This window comes from Oncorhynchus mykiss, chromosome 1 (genome assembly GCF_013265735.2).
Source record: "Oncorhynchus mykiss isolate Arlee chromosome 1, USDA_OmykA_1.1, whole genome shotgun sequence".
In the NCBI taxonomy this organism is placed as follows: domain Eukaryota; kingdom Metazoa; phylum Chordata; class Actinopteri; order Salmoniformes; family Salmonidae; genus Oncorhynchus; species Oncorhynchus mykiss.
In genome coordinates this window covers 90,312,560-90,325,211 of record NC_048565.1, presented here as the reverse complement: position 1 = coordinate 90,325,211, position 12,652 = coordinate 90,312,560, and the positions used below count along the sequence as shown (strand labels likewise).

Sequence of the window (12,652 nt, the reverse complement as noted above, 5' to 3'; positions counted from 1 at the left end):
TCCTTCAGCATGACTAGTGAACATGATATCCTAGTGACGTCCTTTAGCATGACTATTGAACATGATATCCTAGTGACGTCCTTTAGCATGACCATTGAACATGATATCCTGGTGACGTCCTTTAGCATGACTATTGAACATGATATCCTAGTGACGTCCTTTAGAATGACTATTGAACATGATATCCCAGTGACGTCCTTTAGCATGACTATTGAACATGATATCCTGGTGACGTCCTTTAGCATGATATCCTAGTGATGTCCATCAGCATGACTATTGAACATGATATCCTAGTGACGTCCTTCAGCATGACTATTGAACATGATATCCTGGTGACGTCCTTCAGCATGACTATTGAACATGATATCCTAGTGACGTCCTTTAGCATGATATCCTAGTGACGTCCTTCAGCATGACTATTGAACATGATATCCTAGTGACGTCCTTTAGCATGACCATTGAACATGATATCCTGGTGACGTCCTTTAGCATGACTATTGAACATGATATCCTAGTGACGTCCTTCAGCATGATTATTGAACATGATATCCTAGTGACGTCCTTCAGCATGACTATTGAACATGATATCCTAGTGACGTCCTTTAGCATGACTATTGAACATGATATCCTAGTGACGTCCTTCAGCATGACTATTGAACATGATATCCTAGTGACGTCCTTCAGCATGACTATTGAACATGATATCCTAGTGACGTCCTTTAGCATGATATCCTAGTGACGTCCTTCAGCATGACTATTGAACATGATATCCTAGTGACGTCCTTCAGCATGACTATTGAACATGATATCCTAGTGACGTCCTTCAGCATGACTAGTGAACATGATATCCTAGTGACGTCCTTTAGCATGACTATTGAACATGATATCCTAGTGACGTCCTTTAGCATGACCATTGAACATGATATCCTGGTGACGTCCTTTAGCATGACTATTGAACATGATATCCTAGTGACGTCCTTTAGAATGACTATTGAACATGATATCCCAGTGACGTCCTTTAGCATGACTATTGAACATGATATCCTGGTGACGTCCTTTAGCATGATATCCTAGTGATGTCCTTCAGCATGACTATTGAACATGATATCCTAGTGACGTCCTTCAGCATGACTATTGAACATGATATCCTGGTGACGTCCTTCAGCATGACTATTGAACATGATATCCTAGTGACGTCCTTTAGCATGATATCCTAGTGACGTCCTTCAGCATGACTATTGAACATGATATCCTAGTGACGTCCTTCAGCATGACTATTGAACATGATATCCTAGTGACGTCCTTCAGCATGACTATTGAACATGATATCCTAGTGACATCATTTAGCATGACTATTGAACATGATATCCTAGTGACGTCCTTCAGCATGACTAGTGAACATGATATCCTAGTGACGTCCTTTAGCATGACTATTGAACATGATATCCTAGTGACGTCCTTTAGCATGACCATTGAACATGATATCCTGGTGACGTCCTTTAGCATGACTATTGAACATGATATCCTAGTGACGTCCTTTAGAATGACTATTGAACATGATATCCCAGTGACGTCCTTTAGCATGACTATTGAACATGATATCCTGGTGACGTCCTTTAGCATGATATCCTAGTGACGTCCTTCAGCATGACTATTGAACATGATATCCTAGTGACGTCCTTCAGCATGACTATTGAACATGATATCCTGGTGACGTCCTTCAGCATGACTATTGAACATGATATCCTAGTGATGTCCTTTAGCATGACTATTGAACATGATATCCTGGTGACGTCCTATAGCATGACTAGACTCCTCTCAAGAAACAGTAGTCTACATTCACAATACTGGAGACTGAGTATATGACATGCAATAAATTCATTCTTTTTGGGGGCATTTTTACCAGGAAAAGACCCTTGAGGTTAGAAACGTATTCATTCAGGTAACAGGAAGTGGCAAGAGGTCAGCAAGAAGTAGTCAGCATGTACAAAGTCGGCATCAGACCTTGCCTGCCCTGGTCTCTCTATAGACTTGAGGTGAACAAGTCAAACGGATGTGTGTGATTGGATGGCCAGTGGAGCCTTTATTAGTTTCTCTCGTATCTGACAGAAGACCTTCAGAGTGGTTGGACAGAGCACAGCAGTTACGCTCGGCTTAGATAACATGTAGCAGGACAATCTCTCCCCTGGAACATAATATCTTAGAGAATGTGTGTGGCAGGAAAATCTCTCCCCTGGAACATACTGTAATATCTTAGAGAACGTGTGTGGCAGGAAAATCTCTCCCCTGGAACATAATATCTTAGAGAATGTGTGTGGCAGGAAAATCTCTCCCCTGGAACATAATATCTTAGAGAACGTGTGTGGCAGGAAAATCTCTCCCCTGGAACATAATATCTTAGAGAACGTGTGTGGCAGGAAAATCTCTCCCCTGGAACATACTGTAATATCTTAGAGAACGTGTGTGGCAGGAAAATCTCTCCCCTGGAACATAATATCTTAGAGAACGCGTGTGGCAGGAAATGTGTGTGGCAGGAAAATCTCTCCCCTGCAACATCATCTTTTAGAGAACGTGTGTGGCAGGAAAATCTCTCCCCTGGAACATCATCTTTTAGAGAACGTGTGTGGCAGGAAAATCTCTCCCCTGGAACATAATATCTTAGAGAACGTGTGTGGCAGGACAATCCAAGCTGTCTGGAAGACACATTGTTTTGGGTTTAATAACAGAAGAGAGATGTAAAACAATGAAAGGCAGTACAGTATAATGAGGCACAGTTAGTGGAACGATTTTCACAACAAAAAAAAGGGACAAATGCATTTTCATATTTATTTAGCTTAAAAAAAAATAATTAAACAATGAAGTCAAAATGCAATGGAATGAAATTAACATAAACCCCATCATCTCTGTACTGGACAACATTAAAATAAAATACATTTATATAGACACTTCTAATAGCTCCTTCATAACAACTCATATGCAGTAACGTGGCTGTTTAAATAGTAATGTACGATGTATTTGATAAGGAGAGAGATAACATGGCTGTTTAAATAGTAATGTACGATGTATTTGATAAGGAGAGTGGCTGGTTAAATAGTAATGTACAATGTATTTGATAAGGAGAGAGATAACGTGGCTGGTTAAATAGTAATGTACGATGTATTTGATAAGGAGAGAGATAACATGGCTGTTTAAATAGTAATGTACGATGTATTTGATAAGGAGAGTGGCTGGTTAAATAGTAATGTACAATGTATTTGATAAGGAGAGTGATAACGTGGCTGGTTAAATAGTAATGTTCGATGTATTTGATAAGGAGAGAGATAACGTGGCTGGTTAAATAGTAATGTACGATGTATTTGATAAGGAGAGAGATAACGTGGCTGGTTAAATAGTAATGTACGATGTATTTGATAAGGAGAGTGGCTGGTTAAATAGTAATGTACGATGTATTTGATAAGGAGAGAGATAACGTGGCTGGTTAAATAGTAATGTACGATGTATTTGATAAGGAGAGAGATAACGTGGCTGGTTAAATAGTAATGTTCGATGTATTTGATAAGGAGAGAGATAACGTGGCTGGTTAAATAGTAATGTACAATGTATTTGATAAGGAGAGAGATAACATGGCTGGTTAAATAGTAATGTACGATGTATTTGATAAGGAGAGAGATAACATGGCTGGTTAAATAGTAATGTACGATGTATTTGATAAGGAGAGAGATAACGTGGCTGGTTAAATAGTAATGTACGATGTATTTGATAAGGAGAGAGATAACATGGCTGGTTAAATAGTAATGTACGATGTATTTGATAAGGAGAGTGGCTGGTTAAATAGTAATGTACAATGTATTTGATAAGGAGAGAGATAACGTGGCTGGTTAAATAGTAATGTACGATGATAGGTACAGAACATGGTATATTGGACATGGGATGTGCTTCTCAAAGCTGAATGATGGCTGCATTCCAAGCAGGAATGCATTGCTGCTATCACGAACACATTATTATACAGCCCTTCCTGTGGGTGTAAGATATAGTAGGCATGTGCATCCCAAATCACACCTTATTCACTATGTAGTAAGTACACTGTGTTGTAGTGTACACTACTTTTGACAAAATGTGTCAACATTAGTGCACAACACAGGGAATCGGGTGCCAAGCCCAAATGCCACCCAGGAAGTCCTGCCAATGGAGAAAGAGTATCAGTAACCATTACCAATCGATACCAGCATATCGTTGACGTGGCAGTTTCCACATGTACATGTTTGCCGAAGGCCATCCGGCCGGACGTACCATTCGGTTCCTACTGGAGTGGATCGAGCCCGATGACATCACAGACCCCCCCCCCCAATCCCTTTATGGTTATGACTCATGGAGACTGAAGTCCGGCCCCTCCACAGTCCATTAGCGACAGCTTTAAGTCGTACTCATGTGTGCACACCGTAGAAAAACGTTTTGCCAACGAAAACGTGCGTTTCTGATTGGACAAGTTCAGGTCGTCCTTTCCAAGTTTTGGTCTGTTTTCTTCCATTCGGTGTCTAGTGAATACGACCCAAGACTCCTCAATAAAACAGTCATCCCCCAGCCCTCTAATGCAAAACAGATCCTGCACCCACAGTGAGACAGGGGCATGTGTCCCAAATGGTGCCCTATACCCTACGCACTACACTACTTCTGACCCTATTCCCTATGGACCCTGGTCAAAAGCAGTGTACTAAAAAGGGAATAGGGTGGCCATTTGGGACGCATATGAGGCTGTGTTGGAATTATTCAGTTCACAAACAGCAAACCTACAGTAAGAGTTGTTTCTACAAGTTGACCATTTCACACCAGCCTGATCCACAGACTACTGTTGTTCCACAGACTACTGTGGTTCCACAGACTACTGTGGTTCCACAGACTACTGTTGTTCCACAGACTACTGTGGTTCCACAGACTACTGTGGTTCCACAGACTGCTGTTGTTCCACAGACTGCTGTGGTTCCAGACTACTGTGGTTCCACAGACTACTGTTGTTCCACAGACTACTGTGGTTCCACAGACTGCTGTTGTTCCACGGACTACTGTGGTTCCACAGACTACTGTGGTTCCACAGACTGCTGTTGTTCCACAGACTACTGTGGTTCCACAGACTACTGTTGTTCCACAGACTACTGTGGTTCCACAGACTGCTGTTGTTCCACAGACTATTGTGGTTCCACAGACTACTGTGGTTCCACAGACTACTGTTGTTCCACAGACTACTGTTGTTCCACAGACTGCTGTGGTTCCACAGACTGCTGTTGTTCCACAGACTACTGTGGTTCCACAGACTACTGTGGTTCCACAGACTGCTGTTGTTCCACAGACTACTGTGGTTCCACAGACTACTGTGGTTCCACAGACTGCTGTTGTTCCACAGACTACTGTGGTTCCACAGACTACTGTGGTTCCACAGACTATTGTGGTTCCACAGACTACTGTGGTTCCACACAGACTACTGTGGTTCCACAGACTACTGTTGTTCCACAGACTACTGTGGTTCCACAGACTACTGTGGTTCCACAGACTACTGTTGTTCCACAGACTACTGTTGTTCCACAGACTGCTGTGGTTCCACAGACTGCTGTTGTTCCACAGACTACTGTTGTTCCACAGACTACTGTGGTTCCACAGACTGCTGTTGTTCCACAGACTACTGTGGTTCCACAGACTACTGTGGTTCCACAGACTGCTGTGGTTCCACAGACTACTGTGGTTCCACAGACTATTGTGGTTCCACAGACTACTGTGGTTCCACACAGACTACTGTGGTTCCACAGACTACTGTTGTTCCACAGACTACTGTGGTTCCACAGACTACTGTGGTTCCACAGACTACTGTTGTTCCACATACTACTGTTGTTCCACAGACTACTGTGGGTCCACAGACTACTGTGGTTCCACAGACTGCTGTTGTTCCACAGACTACTGTTGTTCCACAGACTACTGTGGTTCCACAGACTGCTGTTGTTCCACAGACTACTGTGGTTCCACAGACTACTGTGGTTCCACAGACTGCTGTTGTTCCACAGACTACTGTTGTTCCACAGACTACTGTGGTTCCACAGACTACTGTTGTTCCACAGACTACTGTGGTTCCACAGACTACTGTTGTTCCACAGACTACTGTTGTTCCACAGACTACTGTGGTTCCACAGACTGCTGTTGTTCCACAGACTACTGTGGTTCCACAGACTACTGTGGTTCCACAGACTATTGTGGTTCCACAGACTACTGTGGTTCCACACAGACTACTGTGGTTCCACAGACTACTGTTGTTCCACAGACTACTGTGGTTCCACAGACTACTGTTGTTCCACATACTACTGTTGTTCCACAGACTACTGTGGGTCCACAGACTACTGTGGTTCCACAGACTGCTGTTGTTCCACAGACTACTGTTGTTCCACAGACTACTGTGGTTCCACAGACTGCTGTTGTTCCACAGACTACTGTGGTTCCACAGACTACTGTGGTTCCACAGACTGCTGTTGTTCCACAGACTACTGTTGTTCCACAGACTACTGTGGTTCCACAGACTACTGTTGTTCCACAGACTACTGTGGTTCCACAGACTACTGTTGTTCCACAGACTACTGTTGTTCCACAGACTACTGTGGTTCCAGACTGCTGTGGTTCCACAGACTGCTGTGGTTCCACAGACTGCTGTTGTTCCACAGACTACTGTTGTTCCACAGACTACTGTTGTTCCACAGACTACTGTTGTTCCACAGACTACTGTGGTTCCACAGACTGCTGTTGTTCCACAGACTACTGTTGTTCCACAGACTACTGTGGTTCCACAGACTACTGTTGTTCCACAGACTACTGTGGTTCCACAGACTACTGTTGTTCCACAGACTACTGTGGTTCCACAGAGTACTGTTGTTCCACAGACTACTGTGGTTCCACAGACTACCACTGTATTCTGTCTGTCTGTATTTGCAGGATATACGGTAGATCCTGTGGGCTCCTAAAGCATGTCCATTATGACATTGGAAATACGTTAGAAAATATAAGTATCAGGTACAGTTGACACAATACATGATACTAGCTGAAGTGGATTCCTGTCTGTGGACATTTGATAACCATTGCAAAGCATTAATGTGCTTTAATGATAAACCGTTTGTTGTTTTGTTGGTATAACATTCCTGATCCCAGATCTGTTTGTGCTCTTGCTAACTCTGCTGTCGTTGTCAAGAAAAACATGTTTGGCATAACAACGAGTGCCAAGGCGTGACAGTACATACAGACTGTCCCCTCAGGCCATAGCTTTCCTCCTAAAGGACACATCCTTCCCAGAAGCCCTCAGAACTGACTTTTTGTGAAAACAAACTGCATTTATTTACTGAACAATATTTACATATATTTTTTTTAAATAAAAAACGTATCCGTTCTTGGAGAGGCTGACTTGAAGTACGAACGGTCGCTTAGATTTTCTAAATATACTCATAATAGTTTGTTGGCAAAACACCTTAAAATGCAGTTCATAACAACAGAGAATAGAAGACGGCAGGAGACGGGAGAGAAGAGGACACCGTGTGGGGGGGGACAACTACTTACTGCAATACTTTTCACCAGAGCACAATGGTCCCAGGTCAAGAGTAGTGCACTACTGTTTGGAATGGGGTGAAATTTGGGACACATCCAATATCCTAAGAGGAGGGGGACACACACACACCTTTTACTGAAGTTGGAAACCTCAAATGAGTCGGTTGCATCAATGGCTTCAGCAGCTGTTCCAAGCATGCAGAGATATCAGTCAAAAGGAAGAATCCAGGATCAGTACACATATGGTCACACACATTCCATTTCTCCAGGTCCATCCCTCAGCTGTTTACCGAAACAGGTGACAGAGAGACTGCTGTGTGGTTCCATTTCTCCAGGTCCATCCCTCAGCTGTTTACCGAAACAGGTGACAGAGAGACTGCTGTGTGGTTCCATTTCTCCAGGTCCATCCCTCAGCTGTTTACCGAAACAGGTGACAGAGAGACTGCTGTGTGGTTCCATTTCTCCAGGTCCATCCCTCAGCTGTTTACCGAAACAGGTGATAGAGAGACTGCTGTGTGGTTCCATTTCTCCAGGTCCATCCCTCAGCTGTTTACCGAAACAGGTGACAGAGAGACTGCTGTGTGGTTCCATTTCTCCAGGTCCATCCCTCAGCTGTTTACCGAAACAGGTGACAGAGAGACTGCTGTGTGGTTCCATTTCTCCAGGTCCATCCCTCAGCTGTTTACCGAAACAGGTGACAGAGAGACTGCTGTGTGGTTCCATTTCTCCAGGTCCATCCCTCAGCTGTTTACCGAAACAGGTGACAGAGAGACTGCTGTGTGGTTCCATTTCTCCAGGTCCATCCCTCAGCTGTTTACCGAAACAGGTGACAGAGAGACTGCTTCGTTGTCGTTTCAATCCCATATTAACCCTTTAAAAAGGGGGAATTCACAGCTGAGAGCACACAAAGCGTCCATGCCACCACTGTTCTGGTAAAAGGCAGAGGGACGGGGCTGGAACAATGTAACCACTCAAATTCATAGAGCCATGGATACAAGGACAGACCATCCATGATATCAACATTATAGTTTAACCATGTTTTGAGGCTATACAGGGTTTACATTGACATTCTTTTACAAACCTTGGAGTAAAACAAGCGTATATTTTGGGGTTCTGATGGGGTACGACAGTTGGATTTAACTCGAGCCATTTACAAGTTATATTCTTCAAGGATCAATTGGTATATATCATTATTGAAGGAAAAATATATCTAAAAGATGGATGAACCTGATGCAGATTAGCCCTTTAATGAGAGGAGAAACCGCTGTGAAGAAGTGAGGACTGAGACACATGCAAACAGCAGTAAAACACAGAGCAGAAGCTTAGCTTTGGCAGCATCTACAGCAGTTTGGCAAACGAATACCTGGGAGTGGACTTGGAGACAACCGATACTGTATGTCGATTAAAAGTAACAGAAATGTATTCCATCTAAACCAATAAGCTGTTTGTTTTAAAAGTCTGTAGTTTCAACTATATTTTAAACTGGAGAAACGTTCCAATACAGACTAACACTAATACTGTCTTCTGATTAAGGTGGTGTCTATTTAACTGGCAGAATATTTACGGAGGTGGAGTTCCGCTAGCCCAAAAGTTGAAGCCTTTCCCTACCTCGAACCCTTACCGTAACCTCAAATTAACCTTAACATAACCTCAAACTAACCTTAACATAACCTCAAACTAACCTTAACATAACCTCAAACTAACCTTAACATAACCTCAAACTAACCTTAACATAACCTCAAACTAACCTTAACATAACCTCAAAACTAACCTTAACATAACCTCAAACTAACCTTAACCTCAAACTAACCTTAACATAACATCAAAATAACCTTACCATAACCTCAAACTAACCTTAACATAACCTCAAACTAACCTTAACATAACCTCAAACTAACCTTAACATAACCTCAAACTAACCTTAACATAACCCTGGTTTCTAACCCTAAACGTAACCCTACTTTAACCCTTCATTTCAACCCCTAATGACTAAGCTGTTTGTTCTGCCAGGTGAATATAAACCTCCTCTGATAAAACCTATAGGGTCCATACTAGTAAACCTATAGGGTCCAGACTAGTAAACGTATAGGGTCCATACTAGTAAACCTATAGGGTCCATACTAGTAAACCTATAGGGTCCAGACTAGTAAACCTATAGGGTCCATACTAGTAAACCTATAGGGTCCATACTAGTAAACCTATAGGGTCCAGACTAGTAAACCTATAGGGTCCATTCTAGTAAACCTATAGGGTCCATACTAGTAAACCTATAGGGTCCATACTAGTAAACCTATAGGGTCCATACTAGTAAACCTATAGGGTCCATACTAGTAAACCTATAGGGTCCATACTAGTAAACCTATAGATTCCATACTAGTAAACCTATAAGGTCCAGACTAGTAAACCTATAGGGTCCATACTAGTAAACCTATAGGGTCCATACTAGTAAACCTATAGGGTCCATACTAGTAAACCTATAGGGTCCATACTAGTAAACCTATAGGGTCCATACTAGTAAACCTATAGGGTCCATACTAGTAAACATATAGGGTCCATACTAGTAAACCTATAGGGTCCATACTAGTAAGGCAGTTCTCACCAAGGGGGCAAAATATGAATGAATTCTCCTCCTATATTAACAATGGAACAATAGAGCAAATGAGACGTAAAAATGTCAGCTTGAATCTCGGCGGCAGTCAGAGCAGAAGCATCAGAACCAGGAAATACCGACTGACAGTACTGAAACATCCATTCTAATACTAATTAACATTGGTAGTGGGTTTGTAAAAAGCAGTATTATAATAATACAGTATCAGAGTGATACGAGGGTAACAATACAAAGCATTATTACATTTCAAAATACAAAGCATTATTAAATTTTAAAGGTATATATAAAAATAAAATAAAAAGCACAGGAGGACATAGGTTGTATAAAATGGCACCCTAGTCCCTTTAGAGTGCAGAGGGCCCTGGTCAAAAGTAGTGAACTATACAGGGAATAGAGTACCACTTCAGAAGCAGCCATAGTCTGGCGGTTCACAGTGATCTCTCCTCAGCTCAGATCAACGCCCCCCTGAAGGGACGTGATTGGATGTTCTGTCGTTGCCACCGGCAGCGGAGCCTGGCAAGTGGCGTGTCCCGAAGGTTCTCAAACTCGGAGAAACCCAGCTGGTTGAGAAGGTCGTACACCCCGGCCCTGGCTGCCACCTACAGGAGAAACACAGGAGAGAAACGCAATGTGTAAAGACCACAGCAGGATAAACAGGAGAGAAACACAATGTGTAAAGACCACAGCAGGACAAACAGGAGAAACACATGAACAGAACAGAGAGCAATTCAAGAAGGATCCACACACAATGAGTAAAGACCAGAGCAGAGCAGCCACCTGTGAGAACCACAGCAGGAAGAACAGGAGAGACAGCTATTGGTTAGAAGACAGCTGGTTGAGGTCACCCACACAACCACAGCAGGAGACACACACAGGAAACAACGAGTTAGGAACAGAGAGGGCTGAAACATCAATGCACTTTATTTGTGAGTGATCTCTGACCAAAACAGTTGCATTTAACTCTACTTACAATGTCCTGTTAACACCCTACATAACCACAGGAGATACACAGGGTCAAGCTGATCCCAAATGACCCTGTTTCCCAGTGTTAGTGAACAATATATCATTATTCCTCCTTCTTCTGGCTCCTCCTGAACCAACACAGTTGTTTTCAATTCTACTAACAACTAATTCAATTAACATTAACATTAACAATTAGAATTAACATAACTGACCAGAGCCCTATATTCCTTAATCCCTTTATAGTGTAGTACTTCTGACCAGAGCCCTATATTCCTTAATCCCTTTATAGTGTAGTACTTCTGACCAGAGCCCTATATTCCTTAATCCCTTTATAGTGTAGTACTTCTGACCAGAGCCCTATATTCCTTAATCCCTTTATAGTGTAGTACTTCTGACCAGAGCCCTATATTCCTTAATCCCTTTATAGTGTAGTACTTCTGACCAGAGCCCTATATTCCTTAATCCCTTTATAGTGTAGTACTTCTGACCAGAGCCCTATATTCCTTAATCCCTTTATAGTGTAGTACTTCTGACCAGAGCCCTATATTCCTTATTCCCTATATAGTGCACACTACTTCTGACCAGAGCCCTATATTCCTTATTCCCTATATAGTGCACACTACTTCTGACCAGAGCCCTATATTCCTTATTCCCTATATAGTGCACACTACTTCTGACCAGAGCCCTATATTCCTTATTCCCTATATAGTGCACACTACTTCTGACCAGAGCCCTATATTCCTTATTCCCTATATAGTGCACACTACTTCTGACCAGAGCCCTATATTCCTTATTCCCTATATAGTGCACACTACTTCTGACCAGAGCCCTATATTCCTTATTCCCTATATAGTGCACACTACTTCTGACCAGAGCCCTATATTCCTTATTCCCTATGTAGTGCACACTACTTCTGACCAGAGCCCTATATTCCTTATTCCCTATATAGTGCACACTACTTCTGACCAGAGCCCTATATTCCTTATTCCCTATGTAGTGCACACTACTTCTGACCAGAGCCCTATATTCCTTATTCCCTATATAGTGCACACTACTTCTGACCAGAGCCCTATATAGTGCACACTACTTCTGACCAGAGCCCTATACTCCTTATTCCCTATATAGTGCACACTACTTCTGACCAGAGCCCTGTACTCCTTATTCCCTATATAGTGCACACTACTTCTGACCAGAGCCCTATATTCCTTATTCCCTACATAGTGCACACTACTTTTGACCAGAGCCCCTTTAGTCTGGAAAACCCAACCCGGGCAATTTTATTTTATTTTACCTTTATTTAACCAGGCAAGTCAGTTAAGAACAAATTCTTATTTTCAATGACGGCCTGGGAACAGTGGGTTAACTGCCTGTTCAGGGGCAGAACGACAGATTTGTACCTTGTCAGCTCGGGGGTTTGAACTCACAACCTTCCGGTTACTAGTCCAACGCTCTAACCACTAGGCTACGCTGCCTGTCCTCTTCAGACAGGCAACTCTCCTAACAAATCACAAG

At 42.6% G+C, this 12,652-nt stretch overlaps 1 protein-coding gene across 4 annotated transcripts in view; it reads right to left on the bottom strand.

The window, feature by feature from the left end:
* Window positions 1-7,402: 7,402 nt before the first annotated feature.
* The window catches only part of LOC110518596 (paladin), a 160,550-nt gene continuing 155,300 nt past the window's right edge, over window positions 7,403-12,652 (bottom strand). For 2 of the 4 annotated variants that reach the window (XM_036988516.1, XM_036988521.1), the window contains exon 20: window positions 7,403-10,776. In XM_036988516.1, coding sequence (XP_036844411.1) covers window positions 10,627-10,776 — 150 coding nt within the window. In that variant the 3' untranslated portion in view covers window positions 7,403-10,626. The remainder of the gene's footprint in view (window positions 10,777-12,652) is intronic. The other 2 variants (XR_005053304.1, XR_005053303.1) reach the window with 2 other exon arrangements.